The sequence below is a fragment of the Caretta caretta genome, chromosome 10 (assembly GCF_965140235.1).
Source record: "Caretta caretta isolate rCarCar2 chromosome 10, rCarCar1.hap1, whole genome shotgun sequence".
NCBI classification, from domain to species: Eukaryota; Metazoa; Chordata; order Testudines; family Cheloniidae; genus Caretta; species Caretta caretta.
In genome coordinates, this window is record NC_134215.1 from 81209992 (window position 1) to 81235887 (window position 25896).

The 25896-nt window shown below is 44.3% G+C and overlaps 2 protein-coding genes across 3 annotated transcripts in view; one reads left to right on the forward strand and one right to left on the reverse strand.

Annotated features, from left to right (window-relative positions):
• The window catches only part of LOC142073426 (uncharacterized), a 237246-nt gene extending 228102 nt beyond the window's left edge, over positions 1-9144 (reverse strand). For both annotated transcript variants that reach the window (XR_012670318.1, XM_075133253.1), the window contains exon 1: positions 8672-9144. The gene's annotated coding sequence lies outside the window, so the exon portion shown is untranslated. The remainder of the gene's footprint in view (positions 1-8671) is intronic.
• Positions 9145-9488: 344 nt separating this feature from the next.
• PIAS1 (protein inhibitor of activated STAT 1) overlaps positions 9489-25896 on the forward strand; it is a 96058-nt gene continuing 79650 nt past the window's right edge. The window contains exon 1 of the mRNA XM_048865813.2: positions 9489-9529. Coding sequence (XP_048721770.1) covers positions 9506-9529 — 24 coding nt within the window. The 5' untranslated portion in view covers positions 9489-9505. The remainder of the gene's footprint in view (positions 9530-25896) is intronic.

The window sequence follows — 25896 nt, forward strand, 5'->3', positions numbered from 1 at the left end:
TAATTTAAAAAAAAACAAACCTTAATTTTCATGAGAAGCTGTTGGACTTTTTTTAAATTTCCCAGTTCATTGAAACTAAACCAACTTTTCAAAACTTCCTCAATGTTGGGGGGGAAAAAGAGTAGAAAAGGAAAAATGAAACGAACTCTGCTACTCAACTTTTACAAAGTTGAGGAAGTTTGGAAAAGTTTCAGAGTAGCAAAATGAAAATGTTTGGGGTGGTGGTGGTAAGGGTGGATTCTGGATATTTTATTGCACTATGGCAATAAAAAAAGGAGGGGAATGAACATTCAAGATTTTTAGTATATGAAATTTCTAAAACCTGACTTTTTGGAAAAATTCATTTTTTAAGAAAAAAGAGAAATTGTTTAATTTCTGAACCCTGAAAAATGGAAACCATTTAAAAATGTTTTTTACTAGCTTGGTTTATGAGCCACTTGTGTTGGATCATATTAAAGAAGTTCTGTATTAAAATCACAAATGAGTTTGATTCCCCAGAGTTTAAATTCCAGGGTATTACTAATTAAGAAGTCTCTTGGTTTTTGGTACTGTTTCTCTCCCTCTATGTGTGAAACTTGCAAGCTGCTAATTGTGTTAGTACATTCTAAGACAGAGTCTGTTCTCAAAGCAATTCACAGAGAGAGAGACTCAAAGCAATACTCTAACAACAGAAACAACACCCAGAGACTCCCCACCCTTTTGTTGTATTAACAATTGTGATTAAAATAGAGATAGAGGATGTATGTGGATGGATGCTTGGTGTGGATAATAACTGAATGATCAGGGAGGTGCCAGCCTAAGAATCCAGTGTCCATCGGCTGAAGAAGACGTCAAGTGGAAATAACCAGAGGACCCCCCCCGGAGGGCAGACTGGAATCCACCCAACAGCCTCAAGAATGGGAGAACCAAAGAACAAGATAACATCTTGGAGCCGTCAGGAATGTGCTATCTGCTGATTGATTCAGCAACAGCATGATGAAGCAATTCCCATAGACTGGCATAGGAAGAAATTCCTATAAAAATAGACTCTAAAAAGTGAGAACTTTGGGGGGTCTGATTCTGCAAACCAACTTCCAGGAGCATCAGATGAGCATCTGACAAGGCCCTGCTCCCTCCTCATGTCCAGGCCACCTGGCCAGTGGCTTGGCATGAGCAACTCTAAGGCTGGTAACTATGATAACAACCTTGCAGAACCTGTGTGTGTATGTTTGTATGAATGAATGTGTGAATAAATATGAGATTGAATGGAATGTTATAACTATAACTAACTGCTTACTATGATTCTTTCTGTATTCACAATAAATGTGGTATTTTGCCTTTTTCCCTTTAATAAGATCCTACTGGTTTTTATTTTATTGGTACAACACTTGCAATATCAAATTTTAGGTCTAAGTGACATGGAGGTAAAAACACCGATGGCTAGTCTACACTAGTGCTCCACCATTCATACTACCAGTGGAGCTGCAGCCATGTTAGAGTACCCATGCAGGACTCTCTGAAAATCCTCAGTGTGTAGACAAAGCCTTTTCTCGCCCACTAATCCCAACCCCTAAATCTGAGGGGGAAAGAGGAGCCCAAATTAGTTGCATATAAACAGCCCTTACCCATATGTTAAAGTTTGTTTCATTTATACTCAAGAATATATGGTATTTGTAAAACTAAAATGTAGTTCTATTAAGGCCAAACTGAGAAATAATGGATCTGTTTCAGCTTTGTCTGCAGGAGGACGCAGAAGGTGTCAAGAAAGCTAAATACTTTGGTGTAAGTAGCAATTTATGTTAATGGTTCAGCTGCTTGTCATTTCAGAAAGGGTTGTGCTTTCATTTAACACTGGGTATAACACAATCTCCCTCCCCCCACCAACCTCCATTGGTCAGGATGAAGTGATTGTTGCAAATTCTTTTACTGGGTATTACAAGAAGCTCTGGTTTATAAGGATTGTGTGTGGTGTTTGTTTTTTTTTTAAGGTCAATTGCCTTTTCATTGACAAGAGATCAACACCTAGATCTAAAAAGGTACAAAGTACACATGAATACACTGTATTCAGAGATAATCCAGTGTCTGGCATTTGAACTTTCTTTACTCTTCCATTTATACTTGCTTCCTTTCTTTCCTACAATTGAGGAAGCTCCTCATAGAGGCTATAGTCAATACACTAATATTAAAAGCAAGGTTGCATGTCTTGAGAGGACAATAGGCAGGTTTTGGCTCCATCTCAAGCTTGATGGCATTACGCCCTGATTCAGCAAAGCACTTAAAGCACCTGCTTAAAATCCAGGGAGTTCAGTGGGAAGCTAAGTGTGCATGTGGGAAAGGGAGGGACAAGCCTCTAAGACACAAGCCTTGAAAGAGGGATTTGCATGTTGATGTTGGACTCGGCAAATGTCTTTTGAAAGAAATAAGTGACTGGATTATATATAATTCCTACGTTTAATGATTTAATGATATAATATCCCTTAAAATACGGTACTGCAAATGGGGCTGGTTTAGTCCACCGAAATAGCTAACTACGGAGAGGGGACAATGGTACATCTGGATGGACAGGACATCTCTTGAATTTGTTTTAGGGCCTTGTCTTCCGATTTTCTTCAGGGAACCACTGTTGAGTGATTTCTAATTGAGCAGGGCAGGCTGTATCTGGCTAGATAAGCTGCCTTAGGGTCTGGCTACACAGCAACTGACCCATGTGTGTGGGGCTCATGCTGCTGAGCTAAAAATAGCAGGTTAGTTGCACAGGCTCAGGCAGGCTCTGAAACCTGGCAAGGGGGGATGGGCTTAGGGCATGGGCTGGAGCCTGGGCTCCAGCATCTACATGCTATTTTTAGTCCTGCTGCACCAGCCTGAGTCAGTTGACCTGTGCTCTGTGACTCACTGCTGCAGGGTGTGGGTTATTTTTTTTTTTCTTTTCTGTGTAGATATACCCATGGAGCCTAAAGTGTAAGGCCAGAAGGGCCCTCCAGATCATGTAGTCTGACCTCCTGTATACCACAGGCCACCGGTTAGCACCCACCCACTAAACCCAACAACGGAAATAAGACTAAAATATCATAGCCTACAGGAGACGCAACTGTTGTGTGCCTCATTTGCTCTAGAAGTCAGAAGGTGTGCAGAGAACAAGGCAGGAGCTGCAGCAGGAAGAGAACAGATGCTTTTGTGGCTGGCACACAGGATTCAGTTCTATCTCAGCCTCTACCACAATCTTCCAATGTGATGCTGAGCAAGTAATTTATCCCAAAACGTTGTCAAATGACCACTAATTGTTCCTTATTTTTCTGGGAGCCTGACTCAAGACACCTGGGGGCTTGATGTGGCAAAAAGCCAATGAGAGCTGTGGATGCTCAGAACCTCTGCAATAAGACAGTGAGGTCAGGAGAAATGCACATTATGTTGAGAAAAACCTCTTTGAAGCGGTGAGTGTATAACTGCCTTCCATTCAGTCTAAATGAGGGAAAAATTAAAGGCCCCTTTTTAAGATGTCTGGAACAATAGGAGTCACCACCCCAAACACAGGCCATGTGTAAGGCCACTGTGAAATCTGAACTATTTGGGCAGAGGGACTTCACTGTGGGCTGAACTTAAACACAAGGGCTGGGAACTGATTTTGATTGCATGCCGTTGTGTGTCAGAGGCGAAAAAAAAGAGAAATAAGAGGAATACACAGAGAAGGAGTAAAGCAGCATGAGACATAGTCAGGTAGTGTGACCCTAAGAAAAACCTGAGAGCATGCTTTTGGGTAAAGTGCTGGCTGGAAAGAAGCTTGGGACTGTGAGCAAAGAAACCTGTCTTCTGCCATTTGACTTCTACTGCATTCAGGAAAACAAGGCTTTTTATGTACATTGTTGGTAAATTAACAGGATTGCATTAAAGATATACCTGACTCAGTCATCTAATTTCTCCTCCTAATGTAAACAAACTGCTAGACTTCAAATTTTGGCTAATGGCACAGATGAAAAGGGTTAATACAGGAGTGGAATCCAGGAGGTACTGAATAATAAACCTGGCTCTGCCCCAATTCCTTGAATGACCTTAGACAAGTTTTCTCATGGTTTCCGCATATACAGAACAGGGATATTAATGGTCTGTTATCTTGCAGTGGAGATAGTCATGAACATTTGTGAGGTACTCATATTATGGAGACAAGTGTCCTGGAAAAGACCATGAAGAAATTAGTAAGTCTGTATTAATTGCAGGCTTTGAAGTAGGCAGGGGCCACTACCTGAATTTAAAAAATAAAATCTCAAACAGCTGCTTTATTCCCTTCCATGAGCATGTCCATCTTGTGCACTGAACGAGGGAGAGGTCATATGGAAAAAAATAGCATGTGATCATGTAACCAAAGTTTATTATAATGCATAGGCATAAGGGAGCCAAGCTGAGGTTGCACGTGCGACCTACATTCAGCACTTAAGTTGCTTGATTTTGCAACCACCTATGTAACTTCCTTAAGTTTTCATAAGTAATAATTTATTTGCCCTCTAAAAGGCATTACATTATCATGCCTCCTGTTAAAGGAACCCAGCTTATTCATAAGTGCTATGGAAAATTCTGGATCCTCCTGAGTCCCTGAGCCATCCTTTTGTCTCTGGAAGGGATCATCAGACGAAATGATGCAATGGTCCCTTCTGGCCTGAACATGTATGAAAAGGCATCTCCCATTGTTCTCCTTGCTCTTTGTAGAGACGAAATAAACAGCAGTCATTGATCTTGTATATGCTAGGAAAATGCAGGGCTTTCCCCACTTCCCCCTTTTCTTGCACTGGTGCAAAAAAGTTACAAAATTTTTCCTAGTGCAAGTGCACATTGTATGTATCTCACTGCATGTACAACAATGCCTATAGGAGAGAACATTGTGGTGGCAGCCTGCTAGCTGATGCTGCAGTTGTGGTAATAGCCTGGCACAGGCAGCACTCAGAAGCAGTCTAGTCCACACAGACTCCAAGAGGCAAAAAGGAGGTGATGCTTTTCCCAAGAGCAGTATATTACACTCTGACGGGGGAAGGAGCCATTCTCTAACACCAAGCTATAAACTGTACAATCAGTAGTATAGTATTGTACACTAATAGTCTAAAATGCTACAGCTTCCAATAATTTCAGAAGTATCAGGGATTATGGGTGCAGGATGTTTTGTTTTCATAAAGCCAAGATTTTCAGGTCAAGTGGGGAGGGGGAATGGGTAATTTATACCCATATTTTCTATTTACAATGAAAATCCTTCTCTGGCAGTCCCTGCAGTGAAAGAGCACCTCCTGTTACCATGAGCTCCTCACTGTGACCTCCATGCATGAGAGGGGCCTCCACTTCCCAGGGACTCCTATGATATATACATGCCCTGGCAGGTAGATTACATCCATGTGTGATCATTTTCTCAATATCACATAGAAGGGGGCCATATGTGGTCTCTACTGAAAGCTAAGAACTAGCTCATTGTCATGGTTATTGCTAGGTGTTTGTAAAGGAACCAATTTTAGGACGTTGTGTTCCAGATCTGTTTTGGAGTGAAACATCACCTGAAGAGGGGGAGTCTGGAAGCCCAATCAACATGAGAACAATGGCCAGGGGCCAGTTTGTATTTACTGTCTGGGGAAGAGGCAGCCTTACCCTTAAGCATATTCAAAGACACAGGAGAGTTCTTGGAAGAGATGGTCCATAGGGCAATGAGCCAATAGCCTGTTACTACCTAGAGAAAAAAGAAAAGGAGTACTTGTGGCACCTTAGAGACTAACCAATTTATTTGAGCATGAGCTTTCGTGAGCTACTGCTCACTTCATCGGATGCATACCGTGGAAACTGCAGAAGACATTATATACACACAGAGACCATGAAACAATACCTCCTCACACCCCATTGCCCTGATGGTAATAGCTTATCTAAAGTGATCATCAAGTTGGGCCATTTCCAGCACAAATCCAGGTTTTCTCACCCTCCACCCCCCCACACACAAACTCACTCTCCTGCTGGTAATAGCCCATCCAAAGTGACCACTCTCTTCACAATGTGTATGATAATCAAGGTGGGCCACTTCCTGCACAAATCCAGGTTCTCTCACCCCCTCACCCCCCTCCAAAAACCACACACAAACTCACTCTCCTGCTGGTAATAGCTTATCCAAAGTGACCACTCTCCCTACAATGTGCATGGTAATCAAGGTGGGCCATTTCCAGCACAAATCCAGGCTTTCTCACCCCCCCCCTTTCCAGACACACACACACACACACACAAACTCACTCTCCTGCTGGCAATAGCTCATCCAAACTGACCACTCTCCAAGTTTAAATCCAAGTTTAACCAGAACGTCTGGGGGGGGACGGGGGACAGGCCAGTCCTTGCCTACAGACAGCCCCGCAACCTGAAGCAAATACTCACCAACAACGACATACCACACAACAGAACCACTAACCCAGGAACTTATCCTTGCAACAAAGCCCGTTGCCAACTGTGCCCACGTATCTATTCAGGGGACACCATCACAGGGCCTAATAACATCAGCCACACTATCAGAGGCTCGTTCACCTGCACATCCACCAATGTGATATATGCCATCATGTGCCAGCAATGCCCCTCTGCCATGTACATTGGTCAAACTGGACAGTCTCTACGTCAAAGAATAAATGGACACAAATCAGATGTCAAGAATTATAACATTCATAAACCAGTCGGAGAACACTTCAATCTCTCTGGTCACGCAATCACAGACATGAAGGTTGTTATCTTAAAACAAAAAAACTTCAAATCCAGACTCCAGCGAGAAACTGCTGAATTGGAATTCATTTGCAAATTGGATACTATTAATTTAGGCTTAAATAGAGACTGGGAGTGGTTAAGTCATTATGCAAGGTAGCCTATTTCCCCTCGTTTTTTCCTACCTCCCCCCCCCCCCCAGACATTCTGGTTAAACTTGGATTTAAACTTGGAGAGTGGTCAGTTTGGATGCGCTATTGCCAGCAGGAGAGTGAGTTTGTGTGTGTGTCCCCGGAAAGGGGAGGGGGGTGAGAAAGCCTGGATTTGTGCTGGATATGGCCCACCTTGATTACCATGCACACTGTAGGGAGAGTGGTAACTTTGGATAAGCTATTACCAGCAGGAGAGTGAGTTTGTGTGTGTGGTTTTTGGAGGGGGGGTGAGGGGGTGAGAGAACCTGGATTTGTGCTGGAAATGGCCCAACTTGATGATCACTTTAGATAAGCTATTACCATCAGGACAGTGGGGTGTGAGGAGGTATTGTTTCATGGTCTCTGTGTGTATATAATGTCTTCTGCAGTTTCCACGGTATGCATCCGATGAAGTGAGCTGTAGCTCACGAAAGCTCATGCTCAAATAAATTGGTTAGTCTCTAAGGTGCCACAAGTACTCCTTTTCTTTTTGCGAATACAGACTAACACGGCTGTTACTCTGAAACCTACCTAGAGAAAATAAATGACTGATTATCCATTATAGAGGAGTGGCATGGGATTGGCTCATGAAAATTGAATCCCAGTTTTTGGGACTGGACAAGTGCTGCAAGGAATGACCTTTGGGTGAGAGAGACACTCCTGTCTAATAAGGTAACTTAATAAGTAGATGCTATAGATATAGTTTTGTTTTACTAGTAACTTTACGGTTCCAAATCATTTTACTTGGCTTAATTTTGAATCTTTATCTCAAGCTGTTAAAGAAACTTCTGTTTGATTTTAGCATAAGCCTATCAAAGTGCATTGTGCTGGGAAGGGTGTTGAACTGGGGTGCACTGCTTTATTGGAAGCCGTGGATTGATGTGCATTGTGGGATGTAAATTGCTCGCCTGCATTGGAAAAGAGTGAGGCTTGTGGAGCCCGAGCGGAGTGCTCGTGTTGCCCAATAGCCGATAATTGTAATGTGGTTTCCCCTGGTGGGCACACACAGGGCTGGCTCCAGGCACCAGCTTTCCAAGCAGGCGCGTGAGGCGGCATTCCAAATGGGGCAGCAATCCATGTCCTGCGGTGACAATTCGGCGGCAGCCCCACTACTCTCCCCGTGGCAGCGGGTTTTGGGTGGCAGCTCCGCCGCTCTTCTGGGCACTGTGGCAATTCGGCGACTGCTGGGGGTGGCAAAATTGGTGGAGTCGCCCCCTGGGCACACACAAGATTCCCTCTTATTGTAAGCAGGCCATAGTGATTTACCACAGACACCTTAGGTAACCCTAAAAATCATCACGACTCAATAGTAGTAGAACTTAAAATGGGGTTAGCTTTCACTTTCACATAGAAACTCTGCATACCCTGTTTGGGTGTATGCAAGCGTCTCCTAGGGGTGTCAGGGCTTCTGATTCAGCAGTCACAGGCAAAGTTTGTCGTATCAGTGACACCTTCCATGAGCCAGATGGCAGCTCATGCCAAAGGCCCAGGACAATTCACTTGTGCATTAGTATAGAGCAGGGTTGGGCAAACTTTTTGGCCGGAGGGCCACATCTGGGAATGGAAATTGTACGACAGGCCATGAATGCTCATAAAATGGGGGTTGGGGTGCAGGCTCTGGTTGAGGGTGGGGCCAGAAATGAGGAGATCAGGGTGCGGGAGGGTGCTCCAGTGTGGGTAGGGGGGGTGAGGGCTCCGGCTGGGGGTGCAGGCGCTGGGCTGGGACTGAGGATTTTGGAGGGCAGGAGGGGAAATCAGGACTGGGGCAGCAGGTTGGGGTTCAGGCTCTGGGCAGCACTTACCTCAGGTGGCTTCCAGAAGCAGTGGCATGTCCCTTCTCCGGCTCATACATGGTGGCGCAGCCGGGCGGCTCTGCGCACCGCCCTGTCTGCAGGCACCACCTCTGCAGCTCCCACTGGCTGTGGTTCCCGGCCCATGGGAGCTGCAGGGGCGGCACTGGGGGTGGGGGCAGCGTGCGGAGTGGAGACCCCTGGCTGCCCCTAGGTGTAGGGACCAGACTATGCTGCCACAAAGACAACACCCTGGAATTTCAGATTTAAATGGCTGAAATCATTAATTTTTTTTCTAAATCCTCTGGCCATGAAATTGACCAAAATGGAGTGTGAATTTGGTAGGGCCCCAGTCCTACCATAGACTGACGGGAGAGGCAACCTGCGGCAGGCGGCCCCCCAGGGTAATGCGCCGGTGGGCCCCGGGACCTCGACTGCCCCGCAGGCACGGCCCCCCGCCGCTCCCAGTGGGGCTTCCCTCCTGAGGACTGTTCAGGATTTAGCCCTGTCCTCCTCCCCCCACCCCCAATATCCCTCCCCATCAACTACCCCCCCGTGTCCTCTGCCCCCCAGGTCTGACATGCGTTGCCCCCCCGGCTCGGGATGCGGGGCTGTTGCACTGCGGTGTAAGGGGCCGGGCCCTGGGTCCCCGCCAGCGGTGTAGGGGGCCAGGCCCCGACTCCGGGCCGGCCGCGGGGGTCCACTACAGGGCAGACAGGCGGCGCCCCCCCGCGCCCGGGGGAGGCGGGGCGGGGACAAAATGGCGCCGTGCGATTCAAACGCAGCGCGCTGCGTGCGGGGCGGGGTCCCGGCGGGGTTCATTGCGCCTGCGCCCGGAGTTACAAGATGGCGGACAGTGCGGAACTAAAGGTAAAGCGCAGCTTCAATTCCCTGCGCGATCCCCCCTCCCCGCGCCGCTCGGGTCGCCCGCGCCGCCGGGGTCGGTCCCCTCTGCAGCGCCGGGCTCGGTGGGGGGCGAGCGGCCCCCGGGCCCTGCCTGCTACTGGGGAGGCTGCTGCCACCGCACCCCCCCCCACACACACACACTCAGCAGCAGGGGCTTGAGGGATCAAGTCTGCGGGGGGGACCGGTCCTTCGACCCCGCCTGGCTAGAGCTGCTCCCCGCCCCCCTCAGCAGCTGGGGGGGGCTGCCCTTCCCCTCCCCCATCTGCACCCCGTCCCCCGCCTGTCCCCACAGCCCACTTCTCTCAGGGGGTGGGGGGTTGCCCCTCCTCAGCAGGGGCTGAGCCAGATTGGGAGGGGGGGTGTTTGTCCTTCGCTCCTGGCCAGCTCAGAGCTTCTCCCCTCCCCCCCTCTCCCCCCGCAGCTGCACTCGGCCTCCCCATGCCCCTCTCTCCTCATCGCCCGGGAGGGGTGGCGGGAACCTGCCCTGCTCCTCCCCTCAGCGCAGTAGCAGGCGCTGAGGGGGCCAGGACAGATGGGGGGGACGGGACGGGACGGACACGGGACCTGTCTTTGACCCCCCCCCAGCCCTCTCAGCAGCTGCCCTCCCCCGCAGCGGCCGCGGTTGGGGGGAGACCCGAGCCCCAGAGACCGTGCTCCCTGCTGTGCTGCACAGCCAGTTCTGCCCCTTAAGCCTTCCCGGGGTGGGGGTCTCGAAGGACTGGGATGAGCAGGAAGCTGAGGCTCCCCCCACCTAGGATTAGTATGTCCGTCCCCTCGGCCCCCAGGGTTCACGCTCACAGCGTGGGGGGCCGGGGGTGGATTGTGTTGTCGTAGGTTCGATGCTCCTGCTGGGACTTCCCCCCCTCCCCCAGATACATAGAGTGTTTGAAGGAGGTAGCTTATCCCTGCACCCCAAATATCCAGCTCCCAATGGGGAGGAGAGGGAGACCATTTAGTGTTGTACGAAGGGCTATTGACATGGGGCTCTGCCTCAGGAAGTAAACACAAGTGGTGGTGGCGGCGTGTAGTACCGTTGGTTGTATTTTCTTGGAGGGTTTGCTCAGCTAGAATGCAAATAAAAAGGCTAAAGAGAAGAAGTGAGTGATTTAGTGGTGATTACAGGAGGAGGATGCCTCTCTCTTTTTCAAGTATCAGAGGGGTAGCTGTGTTAGTCTGTATCCACAAAAGCAATGAGGAGTCCGGTGGCACCTTAAAGATTAACAGATTTATTTGGGCATAAGCTTTTGTGGGTAAAAAAAAACATTTCTTCAGATGTATGAAGTGAAAATTACAGATACAGGCATAAATACTCTTTCCCGTGTCTCACTGGGGAGGGAGGAGGATTGCTAGTGCCACAGATCCTCCTCTCCGTGCTCACCCTTCCCCCCTCTCTGAGCACTCAGCAAAGTTTTTAAATGGACCCCTATGGAGAGATGCTTTAGTTAGTACAAGAGGGGGAGGGAATCTGCTGGATTGGGTTGCTATGTATGTTATGAGTCTGGAAGAGGAACTGTCCTTTAATTTCCCTGAATTGACCGCCTCCCTTGCTTTATAATTAAAGCCCCCAATTACTCTCAGAAAAGGGGGGATAGAAGGAAATCAAGGTGGTGGGTGTTACCTCTCTTTGAGAGGAAAGAACTTGGAGAAAGTAAATGAGGTGGTGTTTACTCCTCATAACCCAAGAACTAGGGGTCACCAAATGAAATTAATAGGCAGCAGGTTTAAAACGCAGAAAAGGAAGTATTTCTTCATACAACATACAGTCAACCTGTGGAACTCTTTGCCAGAGAATGTTGTGAAGGCTAATACTCTAACAGAGTTTAAAAAAAAAAACACCCTAGATAAATTCAAGGAGGGATAGGTCAATCAATGGCTATTAGCCAGGATGGACGGGGATCCAAAACCATGCTCTGAAACATCCCTAGCCTCTGTTTGCCAGAAGCTGGGAATGGGCAACAGGGGATGAATCACTTGATGATTACCTGTTCTGTTCATTCCTTCTGGGGCACTTGGCATTGGCCGCTGTTGGAACGCTCAGCTAGATGGACCATTGGTCTGATCCAGTGTGGCCGTTCTTATGAGAGAACCTTTCCTCTGTCCCCTCACTTAATGTGTCTGTCTCTGGGTTTGATAAATTGAATAAAGGAGATTATTTAAATGAGAGTTTTAAAGTCTCATTAGAATGCATATTTGCAACTAATCCTTCAAGAGAGATTTCTGAAAAATCTGCTTCAAAACAAATCCTAAAATGAGATACTTGATGTCTGAATGAACAAACTTGGTATGGTATGGTATGGGTGGATCCTCTCAGACAGAGATCATCATAGATTTGAGGAGACAGTATAACTTTATTTGTACAACACATCCAACCTGATATTTGTATTAGTAACAAAAGAGAGAAACCAAACACGTTGCTCACAACTTGATATAATACAAAAAATGAACTAAGTTTATCTCAAAAGCTGCTGTTCACGCTGACTCTTTAAAATAAAAGTAAAGTGCAAATAACTTTGAGGATCAAAATGGAAATCTTATATGTTACGGTATGTGTATGTATGTGTTTCCCCCTTTTCTTTCCTCCAACCCCTATATATTTCTGATCAGCATGAAGCATCATGAGGTCCACAGTAAGAGGTTTTAGAGTATATAATGTGTAATGTTTATTATGTGTCTGAGGGAATTTCCTTTCCTTAAAATGTCTGTCTGTCTTTTCCCTCTTAGTGTCCATCTAAGGTTTATGTCACTTGTTTTTGGGTGCATGAGCCAAATACATATACTATATGTATAAAGTTATTGTGAAAAAAGAAAAGGAGTACTTGTGGCACCTTAGAGACTAACAAATTTATTTGAGCATAAGCTTTCATGAGCTACAGCTCACTTCATTGGATGCATTCAGTGGAAAATACAGTGGGGAGGGAAGTTATTGTGGGTATTGTGTGCATAGTCAGGTTGTGAAGAGGTGTTTTTTTAACATTCCGTGCCTGTTCAGGAAGGTCATTAGCTCCTTTGGGGTCTGTGTATGCGATGATGGTGATTCTCTGTGCCAGCTGAAGATGAATGAAATCCTGTTAATATCCTCCACTGCTTCTTGTTTTCAGAGAGATCTTGCTGGTGATATTGCATGAGACCTTAGGAAGCCCTTCCTCCTCCCCCAGCCTTCTAAAAATTTTGCTGTCTATATAATGTTAAAGATAAAATGTTGAAGTTTGTTTTCCCTGCTTAACTACTTAATTCATCTTAGTATAGAAAATACAGGAGAGCATGTTGCTGACTGACTCTAACCTAACAGCAATGGGCTTAGTTGATATGTTTAGTAGTGAATGTTTTTGAGATTGGTTGGTTTGGATGGATTGTAAAATTTGCCAGCCAGCCAGCCAGCAGGCAGAAACTGATACCCAAGATTTTTTTTGGATGGGTGAGAGGTGGAATTAGTTTGGTGGAAGGAAGTGGGGGAGAGGACTGGGATTCCTACTAGAATAGTCACTTGTATCAGTACCTCAAAGGTCTGATAAATTTGACGCTCCCATCCTTTGCCATCTCAGAGCCTCCTGAGACTGTGTTTGTGGAGAGATGGGAGGGGTGTTTTAGCTGCTGAAAGAAAGGATAGGAGGACTTTCTTACTCTTTCTTCCCTAGCTTCCCCTTTGCTCTCAGCATAGGGCTGTATTTGTATCCATTATTCTTCTCCATCTCTTGTCTTCTGTGTCTATTTTTGCCTTTTTCTCTCTCCTGTTTGTTGGCCTTTTCCTATGCCAGCCTGTGCTGCTGCAGTTCATTGCTTTCCCAACCAGCAGCAGAAAGAAATTGAGATGATTCTTTTCAGTTTCACTGCTGCCTTCAGGGTTCTGAATGATAGCTCTGAAACTGACTAGTGGCTTGTTAATTTCACCCTGATGCTGCTTAGGAAGGCCAGACCTGAGAGGGCAACACTGCATAGATGTACATTTGGAAGATTATATTTGTAGCCATAAGGGTTAATGTTGTAATTTATAACCAACACAATCTTATAGTCTTTACAAATTGATGGACTAGGGGCTCCCTACTTTGCCATGGAAAGCTTTCCACCTGCCAAGGTCAAATACGTTTTTTTCAGACTCTCTATTCTTCCCTTTTCATCTTTTTCTTTGCATGTTGTGAAACAAGAAACATCAGGTGATATCAGATCTGTTTACTGAATTATGGGTGGCATTAGTTTGGTGGAGGGAAGTGGGGAGACACCTTGTGTTGTAAGCCTCCTGAGAAATCCTATTATTTAAAATGCTAGATGGAGCAAATCTTTACAGGAAGTGTGTTAACAGTAAGGTGTCATATGTTATGTTGGAAGTTGGGTGAAATAAATATATTAAGTAAGAATATACCCCAATAAATCAGTTTTCCTCATCCTAGGTTTGAAGTTAAAAGGGGATTTACTTGAATGAAAACTCTCAATCAGAATTTAAGACACATTAAAATTTCTGTTTACAAAGTGAACAATTGAGTTCCTTTAGCATTTTATTTTTCTCAGGCAAAATTGTTGTCCTCTTCTCTTATCCACAGACCAATTAAAGGACTATCATCAACTTGAAATCTAGTAAACTTAAACAAAACAAAACTCCAACCAAGTAGTTGCAAGGTATATGCCTCTGAGCGTCTAGTGCCAGTTTTTGTCTTTAGATAACATTTTCCTGTCTTGTTTGTGTGAAGGATCTACAGAATTATACAGAGAAAACAGTGACCTCGATTATACATATAGTGTTGTGAAATATTTAAAGTAAAATTGGAAAAAAAAATTAGAACTGTTTTTCTCAGTCACTGTTACTTGTAATAGGTACAATTTTTAGACAAAAGTGTAAAGCCTACATTCATGTCCTGTTTCCTAAGATGAAAAGGACTGAAATATTCTACATGACTTGATCATTTTTGTGCTGTTAGAAAACATTCATATAACATCAAATGTCTTTTGCAGATCTTGGGCATAAGATTACTATATTTCTTGGTGTATTAAAAGTTCTGAATAAATTGAACCAATATTTTGTTTTCATCCCTTTTCTATGAAACGTGGCGGCTTTTGAAAGTCTATTTTAGTCTGTTTTACTTCCCTAACTCTAAGAAAAGATGTGTGTTAATTTTCTTAAACACCCCCCACCCCTCCATATCCCATACAACTGCATGCAGATTCTAATTTATCTCAAGGTATGCTATTTAAAGCTCTTTCTAATTGGAGTTTGTATACTTGGGTGATTAAACCTTTCCTTCAGTATTAACCAATTTCAAGAATGGAAGAATTAGATTATTCTGATCTTTGCCTGGTACTAGAGTCTTTTGGTAACCATTACACAGTTTTGGATAATCAATTGTTATACAGGGATCAAAGAATAAAAAAGAAAAGCTTGTGCTTTAGTATTGTCTGTCTTGATGTGGTCCTAAGAAGCTGGTTTGGAAAGCGCATGCTGGGAGGTTTCCTCCTTTGTTCTCTCTCATTTTAAGAAAGTGGCTTTGGGTATTGAACAGATCCCTGGTGTGTTTCTTGTTGGATACAATTTCTGTTTTTTAAAAAAGTGAACCAAGAGGTGGAATGAAATACATAATAGCATTAACACAAAAAATTGGGTACAAACTGATTTAAAAAAATTCAAATAGGAAATACTCTTTTGCTACATGTAGGGAAGCTGTTATAATGGGGACACATTAGTAGCATAGCTTTCAGGTCGTAATAATAATGATATATGGGTTTCCTAGTGGGGGACGTGCTGTATGGCCGTTAAGTTAAATTGTATTGCCAGTGCTAAAAAACAAAAGCTACCTATTTCAATGTTGGATGAGCATTTTATGTACAGAATTTTTTTTAATGACAGGCATCTTTACGTAATCCTTTTATATTTTGCCTTGCACACTTCTGTGCTTTTAAGTTTCTTTCTCACTTGTGAGTCAGTAGAGCACGTTATTTTCATACTTACTTTTGCCAGCATTGGTCATGGTTTCCAATGTATTTTGAACTGGGTGTCTTTCTTTAAGCTTTTGCTCACGCTGGAACTGCAAAGATCAAATGAATAAAATGGGCTGCTGTGCATCGTCCTTCTGCTGTAAAAGTCCACCCACCGCATTTCATTCTGTTGCATGCACACATAGGGTGCACACACTTGTGAAGGGCTCATGCTTCAGTAGAGGCCATTCTAAAGTATTTGCAGAGAGGTGTATTATTAGATTCCAAGGGCAGAAGGGACTGTTGTGATCATATAGCCTCACTTCCTGTATAACAGAGACCAAAGAAGCTGCCCAAAATAGTTCCTAACGCATACCTTTCAAAAAAAATTCCCTGTGATGGAGAATCCGCCACAACCCTTGGTAAATTGTTCAAGGGGTTAGGAGTGGAATTTTTATTCATGGACCGCTGAGAGAAAGAGGAGGAAAGGTGTAGGAGCCAATAATTATTTATAGTAGTTTAATAAATGCTGATGAGTTATTTTTTCCATGAAACTTCTCGTTAATTTCCCTTTTGATTGTACAATCAAGATATCAGGTGCTATGGTAATACAAATCATATGATTATCAAAAGATTGGAAGTTTGTTTTTGTTTGCTTTGAAAAGTATAGGTAAAGGATATCTGTTAGCCTTACCCTATAGGTCGGGGTAATTAATTATTTTTTGTCAAGGTCCAAATTTCTTGGTCAAGATATTGTCAAGGTCCAGACTCTGGAGAAAATAATACAAAACCAATAACAAATAAAAAGATGTTGCAGTCTGTTCAAAAGCGTCTGGCAGTCTGGGTTTGGCCCATGGTCTGCCTATTGATGACCCCTGCTCTAGGTTGATTTCCCCCTTCCCTGGCATTTTTAGAGGCCAGAGAGAGGTTTCAGCTTATTTGGCCATTTGTGGGAAAAGGTTGTGGGCAGACACGTAAGGGAATCTTTTTAAAGGGTATCCCATACAGCAGGATGTATACACAACAAATAGATACTGTGCCTCTTCATTCTTAGCAAAAATGGGTATTTGTGAGTCTCTTAATTTGATTTGTGTGACATGAACTCTGACCTACCTTTATGTGAAGCGTAAAGATAGGTGAAAACTTGTCACAACTGTGTTTAGCATAGTTGTTTTAGTCCCTGTAACCTGTTCCTATAGAACCTGACATTTTGATTACTATTTTCCTTAGCACCAAACCCCCAAACTTTTCAACAATTGAGGTTTAATTATTTTGAAATACTCTCATCCCTTCCATTCCCTCTGAGTTGTTGGTCTCTCCATTTCCTTAAGTATCTCTTGTAATCTCTGTTGATTGCAATAATGCTTATGAGGCCATAGCAGAAACTACTTTTCATGCTGCGAACCAAGGACTTTAAAAGGGTTGTTTTGTGGGGGAGGAGAAAGCACTCTGGACGTTGAGATCACCTAAGATCCCAGAGCGTTTGTGACTGAAGTAGATTCAGCGCTCTTCTTTCCTTTCACCTCAAAATATTGGTGGTCAGCCCTTTTGGTTCTGTTTGTAGGCAGAATTTTTTTCTGCACTTAAGCTTGTATCAGAAATGCCTTTCTCTCTCTTCTGGCTGTTACTGCTGTGCTTCGGGTGCTGTGGCTCCAATGAAGACATTAAGGTGCCTTTCTGATTCAAGGCTCCTTTATATCTTGGTGTGTAGAAGGAAATCAAGACCTTAGGAGAGCTACAAGGCTGATGCAGAGTGTAAATGTGGTTTTGTCTCATAAGGGTGCTACTGCGTACCTGCTACACCTTTTATACCTCAAATGCCTGAACTACTGCTGTTCATTGTGAGTAGGAACCTTGATTCTGATTTTTGTAGACACATCTGAATTTTAACCAAAGAGAAACTTTGCTTTTGGGGAAGTGCGTTGTTTGGCTGGCTACTTTGACATGTGCTTGCACAGCTGAACTCTAAAGAATCCTCTTGATAAAACTCAGGATTTGCCTCTGTTGATTCTCTCATGGATTGTACTGTTTATTGCTCTGTCACTGTTGCAACACTATATCATCTAAATAATACTGAGAACATTTTCAGAGGGAAAATGTTTACTTATGTACAAATTTCACATGGTAAAACTAATTCTTCTCAGTGTAAATGGTTCCTGAAAAGGAAAAATTTAAAAATCGTATCTTTAAAAAGTAGATTCTCTTTGTTAACTTCTTTGGTTGTTAAAAGTGAAAGTATTTTTTAAAAATACAACTCTCAACAATTGTCTACTTTTGGAATTTGTTGTCTTCATCAGGCAACAAAAATTAGTCTTTTTTGGCTCTCGTGCTTAAATATAATGACTGCCAAAAAACTTGATTAATGCAGAGTTAAGGTTGTCTAGTGCTTTCTCAGAACACACAGGATGCTAAACTTAAACCTTTGAAAACAAAAAATACAGTTTAAGGCAATATATTCCATGGCATGTCTCCACAGAACTTTCACTCTGTCCCCCTTGACCTGGCAATAAGAACTTGGACCAATCAAACCTGCCCTATTCCTAGCAAAATCAGCCATGTTCTATGTTGTGACTGACTCATTTCTAGGTCTGTGTTCCTCTTCATATGCTCTTGCTAATCCTCGTTGTGTTAGATGTAGCTCTGTTGATTCAAGAATTGTTGTGGCAGGACAAGATACAGCAGCTTGCTAAGTGAGAAGAGCCGATAGAGGAAGCCGGGATACCTGTTTTCTGGGCTGCTATGCAAGAGGTCTGATTAGGTGATTGGCTCTAAAACCTAAGCCTCTTAGCATTAAAATCTAAGAATGCATGAAAGAGTCCTGTAAATGTCTGAAGAGTTTCAAGGCTGCTAGAATGGGTCCACTGTCTCCTCCAGAAGCTGACGTTCCTCTAGGTATGGGACTGTAAGAGTTTCATTCTGTTCTAATACTTGCATATTCTGTGCCCACCCCAGCTCGACATTTGCACTAACATTCAGGTACAGCTGTGCATCTTCTGTTCTGCATTGTTTACTCCTGGGGGAATTTTGCACCATTACACGTATGCAGAATTCATATCACCCACAGATTTCTTTGCTTCCCCGCAGAAAAATGGCTTTCTTACAGGGAATCAAAGGGAAGCTGCAAGAGCAGTCATGCATCATTCTCTAGTGGTGCAGGTACATCATTTCAGGCACCTGGAACAGCCGGCGGAGAGGTGAATCACCTCAGGGCTTGGGACACCCCAGCCACTGGCTCCTGCCCTGCACCGGGATCAGCTGCTAGTGCTGGATCGGCTTGTAGCAGGAGAGGATGGGACTGTGCGCAGAATTTAAGTTTTTGGTGCAGAATTTTTAATACTTTGGCATAGAATGCCCTCAGGAGTAATTATTTATCTGGGGGGAGGTTCTAACAGTCTGCTTGAATACATCAGAGGGTACCACAAGGTTCAGTTAGGGAGCCAAAGGTGATGCCTCAGGGAACCCTTAGGCCACGGATGAACAGGTATTAACTTCTGGCAAGTCTTTGGGGGTTTGTTTGGAGTAAGTGAAGTGATTGAGTGGAGGTTGGGCTTAGCTAGCTTGTGTTCACTTGGCCCATCCTAAATGTGACTTTCATCCTAGGCCTTTACGTGCTCTGAAAGGACACACTTCTGTTATCTCTGACAGATGATTTGGGGCAGAGTAAAGATTGCGTCGGGGTGTGGTGTGGGAGACGTTACCTTAATTCTCCTTCTTGGTTTTCAGAGGTTTAAGTTTAGCCACCTTCCATGTTCTTAACACATATGAGACAAGGCTAAACAACCTTAACTCTGCATTAATGAAGCTTTTTTTTGCAGTAAATTTCCCTTGTTTTCTGAGGCAGTGGTGGTAGTGAAGGGAGCATGACTGAGGTACACAAGGGGAATTTCTGGACACATCACTTATCTGTCAGGTATGCCTTCCTCCTGGTCCCACCATGCTCCTACGAAGGTTGCAGGGGCCACTAATAGGAAGGAACATGATACACGATGGGATGTGAGGAGTTTATCCGCCAGGTGGAGACAGCGAGGGAGAGGGGAAATGACTCATAGCTAGGCTTGGCAGAACTTGGTTTTTATATTTTTAAAAATAATTTTGATAGTATCTGTTTATTTTTAAGCATTTTTCTATTTATTTAAATTTTCACAGTTGCAGAAACTTGGGGGGGGGGGCAGACAATTATTTGATGACAGTAGATGTTCAGATTCAAAAGGTTACTTTGTGTTTTAAGTTTTAAAGCTATCAACATAATGTTAAAATATACAAAGTAAATAACTAATAAGTTTGATTTAAGGATATCAAGTGATATCTTTCTTTCTTTCCCTAGCTGTGAATTTCAGTTATCAATGGAAATATCTGTTTGGGGTGTGTGTGTGTGGTGACCTACTCCTATTCCTTACTCCCAACTGTTCCCAGCTCCCAACACAGACCTGATCCCTCATGCCTAGCAGGAGAACTGATCCATGCATAGCAGGAGTTCAGTGAGCTTCTCCTGTCACAGAACGGATTTGTCCTTTCTGGGTCCTCTGTGTTGGCTTCTCTGGTGTCATTTTCAATGTGGTAGATAGTCATACTCAGGACACTGCCCCCACACCACCATGTCATGCATAAAGAGTTTTTGAAGAAACAATAGGTTGTAGAGGGCCAAACATGATAAGCAGGGATAGTAAGAGTTTTGTAATGTATTATAGAAATATTTCCAAACTGGTACCATTGAATAGCTGAACTCAGGGTAAGTCTACTGATATAAGAAGGTCAGCCATGCAAAAAAGTAGATAAATCTGAATTTTAGAAGCAGTTTGCTTTTTCTGGGTGGGGAGGGAGCCTGTGTATCAGGAACAATGAGGAGTCCGGTGGCACCTTAAAGACTAACAGATTTATTTGGGCATAGGATTTCGTGGGTAAAAAACCACTTCTTTAGATGCATGGAGTGAAAATTACAGATACAGACATAGATATACTGGCAAATGAAGAGGAGGGAGTTACTTTACAAGTGGAGAACCAGTGATGATAAGGCCAATTCAGTCAGGGTGGATGTGCTCCACTCCCAATAATTGATGAGAAGGCGTCAATACCAAGAGAGGGAAAATTGCTTTTGTAGTGAGCCAGCCTCTCCCAGTCCCTATTCAGGCCCAAATTAATGGTGTTACGTTTTTACCCACGAAAGCTTATGTCTAAATAAATCTTAGTCTTTAAGGTGCCACCAGACTCCTGGTTGTTTTTGTGGATACAGACTTACACAGCTACCCCTCTGATACTTGTATCTCTTGAATTTCTTGGCCACGTGACTCTGAATTTTATACTACAGAGTCTATCCTTGTTGTGGCATACCAGTTTTCAAAACAGTCATCTTATTTGTGTAGATTATAGAGCACTTCGAGCAAACCTTTCTGTTTAAGAGAATTTTTCAGTCTTAATTTGGGGAGTTACACCTGCTGCTCCATAACCTAGCCTGCACTTTGGGCAATATTTCCTGAAGAAGCTCTTTTACCGTCCCAGCAGAAATGAGACTGAGTTGTACTCTGCATACCAGACATTCTCCGAAATCAGCTGAGGGCAGATTTGTATTCAGTCTTTGGATAGGGCTCAGGTTCAAGGGCTAGTGTTTGCTTCCTGGGGTGTAGGGGGGAGGAGGTGGGGAAGGTGGTGTCTGTCTTTCTTTCTTTTTTTTTTTTTTAACCGTGAGTTCGCCAACACATTAAAATCCTAGTGTAGGTAGGGCAAGTTGTAGTTTTACCTCACTGTAGCTAATCGAGGTGATACTTCAACTCAACCAATATTACCGCGGTAAAACTACAGCCTGTCCTGTCATGGCTAGGGCTTTAACTTGTTAGCTATCCCGTTGAAGAATGTGTGTATTCACCTAATATAGACCTGGCCCACATACGTGTGTTATGAATTGAGCTCCTTTACATGGTTGATACAGTGCACTGCACCTGGTTCAGGATGCTCCAGCCTCATAGTGCATTTGTGATGGGCCATGGGTGAGTTGTCAGCAGTGGGGAGCAAAGCTAGAACCTCTGGGTCTAAAACCATGCGACTCTGCTGCTGGAGTTAAAGACCCACGTTTGTTAGGCCTCCAGCAGGCCCGGCCACCATTAGAGTCGGGCAGAGCGCTGTAGTCCTGAGACGTGTCTCTTTCTTCATCCCAACCCCTTAATCTGATCTCTCCCCCGAGAGTCTAAGGTCTGGTCAGCATTGCAGGTCCCTTCCTGCTCTCTTTTCTTTCAGCCCCATCTTCTGAGGTGGTGAATGGGCCCTCTTCTCAAAAAGCATACCCCTTCTTAAAAAAAAAACAGTCTCTGATCCCCTTTAGTTACGTACGTACAGTGGGTAATTCCAATCCCAGCCAAGAGAGTCCCGTGTCAAGAAATCCATTGTCCCCTGAGATGGGCCAATGTAGAATCAGTTGCTGGCTCTTGAGGATACTCTCATTGGTGATCCTCATTGGGGTGTCCAACATTCTTCTGTGGTAGGGCAGTGTCTGGAATAGACTGACCTTGACTTTTGAACACTGAATGCAAAATGGCAGTTAGCACACAAAATGGGAGATCGTACAAAAGTGGAAATCACAAAACAAAATGGAGTTCCCAGTTTGATGGAGACCTATCCCATTCTGTCACACAAGGTACTGAGATCAAATTCAGTTGGGTAATCTCAATTTTGTCCAGATCAGTACCATAGTCTGTGCCACAGAAATGTGCAAAAATGTTATATGGATGGGAAAAGTTTACTGACTGGTCCTCCCTATGCACTGTATTTCAGGAATCCCTTGGTGAAATGACCCCAAATTTGTACCAGCAGCTCTATCCCAGCCTCTAATGAGAAATAGCGGTTTTCAGGACTACTTGAGTATGTATGTAGATTCTTGAGCACTTTGAAAAATGGGCTGAACCTGAATCTCTGCTTGCCCTCTAACTGTGCTTTTGTAGCACTCCATGATTCTGTTATTTTTTTGGAAGTGCTGCAGAGGAAAGTTTAATTCTAGAACTTTGAATTGGAATAAAAACAAAACACTCTTTATCCTAGATTTTGTAAAACCTTGGAACCTAGGTTGGCCTGGCAGCATCTCTTCAATTAATCTGCTGGAGCATCTTGCTGATAGCTTTTTGTGAGCTATCAGAAGAGGCTACAATTTCAGTTTTTGTTGCAGGCATTTCGGATAGGGACCGCTATAGTTGACATTGCATAAGTGTTTTCATTCTAAGGGGTTATTTTCAATTGCTTGTAACATAGCTCAATGGTTGGGGGGGAGGGATAGCTCAGTGGTTTGAGCATTGACCTGCTAAACCCAGGGTTGTGAGTTCAATCCTTGAGGGGGCCATGTAGGGATCTGGGGCAAAAATTGGGGATTGGTCCTGCTCTGAGCAGGGGGTTGGATTAGATGACCTCCTGAGGTCCCTTCCAACCCTAACCTTCTATGATTTAATCATTCCTTTTTTTAAAGCATTTTCTGGATGAAATTTGAGAGACTTTTCTCAGTTTAGAGTAAAATTTTTCTGAACACTTGAGTCAATTGTTCAGCAGTTTTGGAGAAATGGGTGAAAGAAAAAAATACTTTTTATTTTAAACAGCTCAAGCACATTGGTAATGGTAGAAACTTTGAAATTTGGCAGTTAGGCACATCTGATTTGGGGACTTCTGGTGCTCTAGTTAAAACTAGTGATTTATCAAAACTATAAGAGTATGTACTTTATGCATGCACACTGGCTTTTGTAATCTTTTAGTGGCATGCTAACTTTCTATTTTTGTACATGCGTGTGTATCTTAGGAAAGTTTAATAGGCAGTGCTGTGTCTTACAGGTTAGTGAAGGTGTTTGGGAATGAGGCAGGACTCAAAAGGAACTAACTGAATATAAAAAAGTTCATGGTATTTATTTAATACAGAAATGCATTATAAAAATGGTCAAGTCACGAAGTGAAGGACTCGAGCAGGAAATGACAATGTGAAGATTTCTTGTGCTATCTTTATTTGTCCCCGTGTGCCTATGATGGTATGCTTTTTATCTTCTTCAGGACTGTCACTTTCTGATTGCACCTGAGTAGTGTAGTGTGGTGAATTGGTTTAAGTCCAGAGCATCATTGTCTTAATCACAGTGTAAGGTGAATGTGACAGGAGCTTACTGTAAGAGGATGAATGGACTTGTGGCAACAGAAACCCAGGAGGTCTGAGTTCTGTTCCTCTCTCTGCCACAGTCTCCCTGTGTGATCTTGCGCTAGTCACTTCATTTCTCTGTGCCTCAGTTCTGTATATGTGTAATAGGGATGTTGTGAGGATAAATTCATTAATGTGAGAGAGTCAAACAGCTAATACGTTGATGATCACTCTGGAAAGATTTATTAAATAAGAAATCGTTATTCAGTGCAGGATTTGGATGTGTACGATAAATGAAGTAGGGCCATACGCTTAACAATAAATATGAGAAGAAATACCAACCAGCTGTTTCATTCACTGAGCACCATCCATCTTGTGCTCTGAATGAGGCAGGGATCTGGGATGTTAAAAATAGCATGTGATGATAAAGGATTACTTACAAGGGGCTGAGTTAAAGTTGCACAAGCCATCATAACTTTCTAATTTCCCGAGTGCCTTACTTTGCACCCTTCATGTTTTTTGTAATGTACTTTCTCTTTTCTGTGGAAAGCTTGACCGAATAGCTTTGATGTTGAACTATGATCTTCTTAGACTGCTATTTTAGTAGCAGTTATTAGTGTGGCTAAAGCTGAGCTAAATGCAATATCTATTCCAGGGGTAGGAAAACTATGGCCTACAGGCAGGATCCGTCCCACCAACCGCTTTAATCCAGCCATCGAGCTCACACTGGGGAGCGGGGTCTGGGGCTTTCCCCGCTTCGGTGCTCCAGCCGGGGAGCAGAGTCAGGAGCCACTCCATGCGGCTCCTGGGAGCAGGGTTGGGGGCCACACCACGGCCCACTGTGACGTTCCCCTCTGGTGTTATCTGGACTGGTGATCTGCTACGTCACTCCAATCCTCGACTCTGGGAGCTAGCCTTACCCTGATCTGCTGTGAGAACCCCCACTCCTGGGCTGTTCACGCACAGCCTCTGGCATGTAAGCTGCTCCTTGGATTGTGCGACTGAATGACACTAGCCAATATCTCCGGTTCCAGACACAACCCTGGGAACCTCCATCTTGCAGTGTCCAGTTATGCCCGCTGGACGCTGCAAGCTTATATGGGTTTGCCAATTTAACAAAGAAATTTAACAAAGCGAGTCTCTGCCACGCTTCAAACCAAATGCACTGCTTCAGGTAGAATAAACAAATACATTTATTAATGACAGAGATCGATTTTAAGTGATTATAAGTCAAAGCACAATAAGTCAGATTTGGTTAAATGAAATAAAAGCAAAACGCATTCTAAGCTGAGTTTAACGCTTTCAGTGCCCGTACAAACTTAGGTGCTTCTCACCACAGGCTGGCTGGTTGCCCTTCAGCCAGGCTCTCCCCTTTGATCAGCACTTCAGTCGCTTGGTGGTAATGTCTGTAGATGGAGGTGGAAGAGAGAGGAAGAGCAAGGCAAACGTTTCTCCCTTTATCATGTTCTTTCTTCCCTCTTGGCTTCCCCCCCCTTCAGTGTCAGGTGAGCATTACCTCATCACAGTTCCAAACTGACCAAAGGAAGAGAGGGTCACTCACTTGAGAGTCCAACAGATCCATTGTTACTTAGGCCAGTGTCCTTTATTCCTGTGAGGCTGGGCTGGGTTTGTCCCATACATGCTCTCATGAGGTGTGAACTGCCCCTCTTTCTTGGTGAGTTTTTGCCTGGGCTTGCTTTAAGCCATGAGGACACATTTTCAGCCTTATAACTATATACATGAAATTACAACCTAAACATTACTATAATGAAGATTACTATAACATTACCATAACAACAATGCTCAGTACATCATGAGCCTTCCAAAGACACCCGGCATGACAAACTTTGCATTAGATACCACAGAATCATATTATAAGGATGAACATGGGAGTGTAGGGTGTTTCCATGAGGTACAGAACAACCCCCCCCCAGCTCCTATGTGTAGGGCAGCCAAGGGCCTCCACTCTGTATGCTGCCCCTGTTCCAAGCACTACCCGTGCAGCTCCCATTGGCTGGGAACCCTGCAGCCAGGGAGCTGCAGGGGTGGTGCCTGTGGACGGGGCAGTGTGCAGAGCCACCTGGGTGTGCCTCTGTGTAGGAGCCAGAGAAGGGACATGCTGCTGCTTCCAGGAGCCACTTGAGGTAAGTGCCGCCCGGAGCCTGCACCCCAAACCCCACATCTCCAGCCACAGCCCACACCCCTGCCCCAGACCAGAGCCCCCTCCCACACCCATAACTCCTCATTTCTGGCCCCACTCCGGAGCCCTCACCCCCAACCAGAGCCCTCACCACCTCCCACACCCCATCCCCAATTTTGTGAGCATTCATGGCCTGCC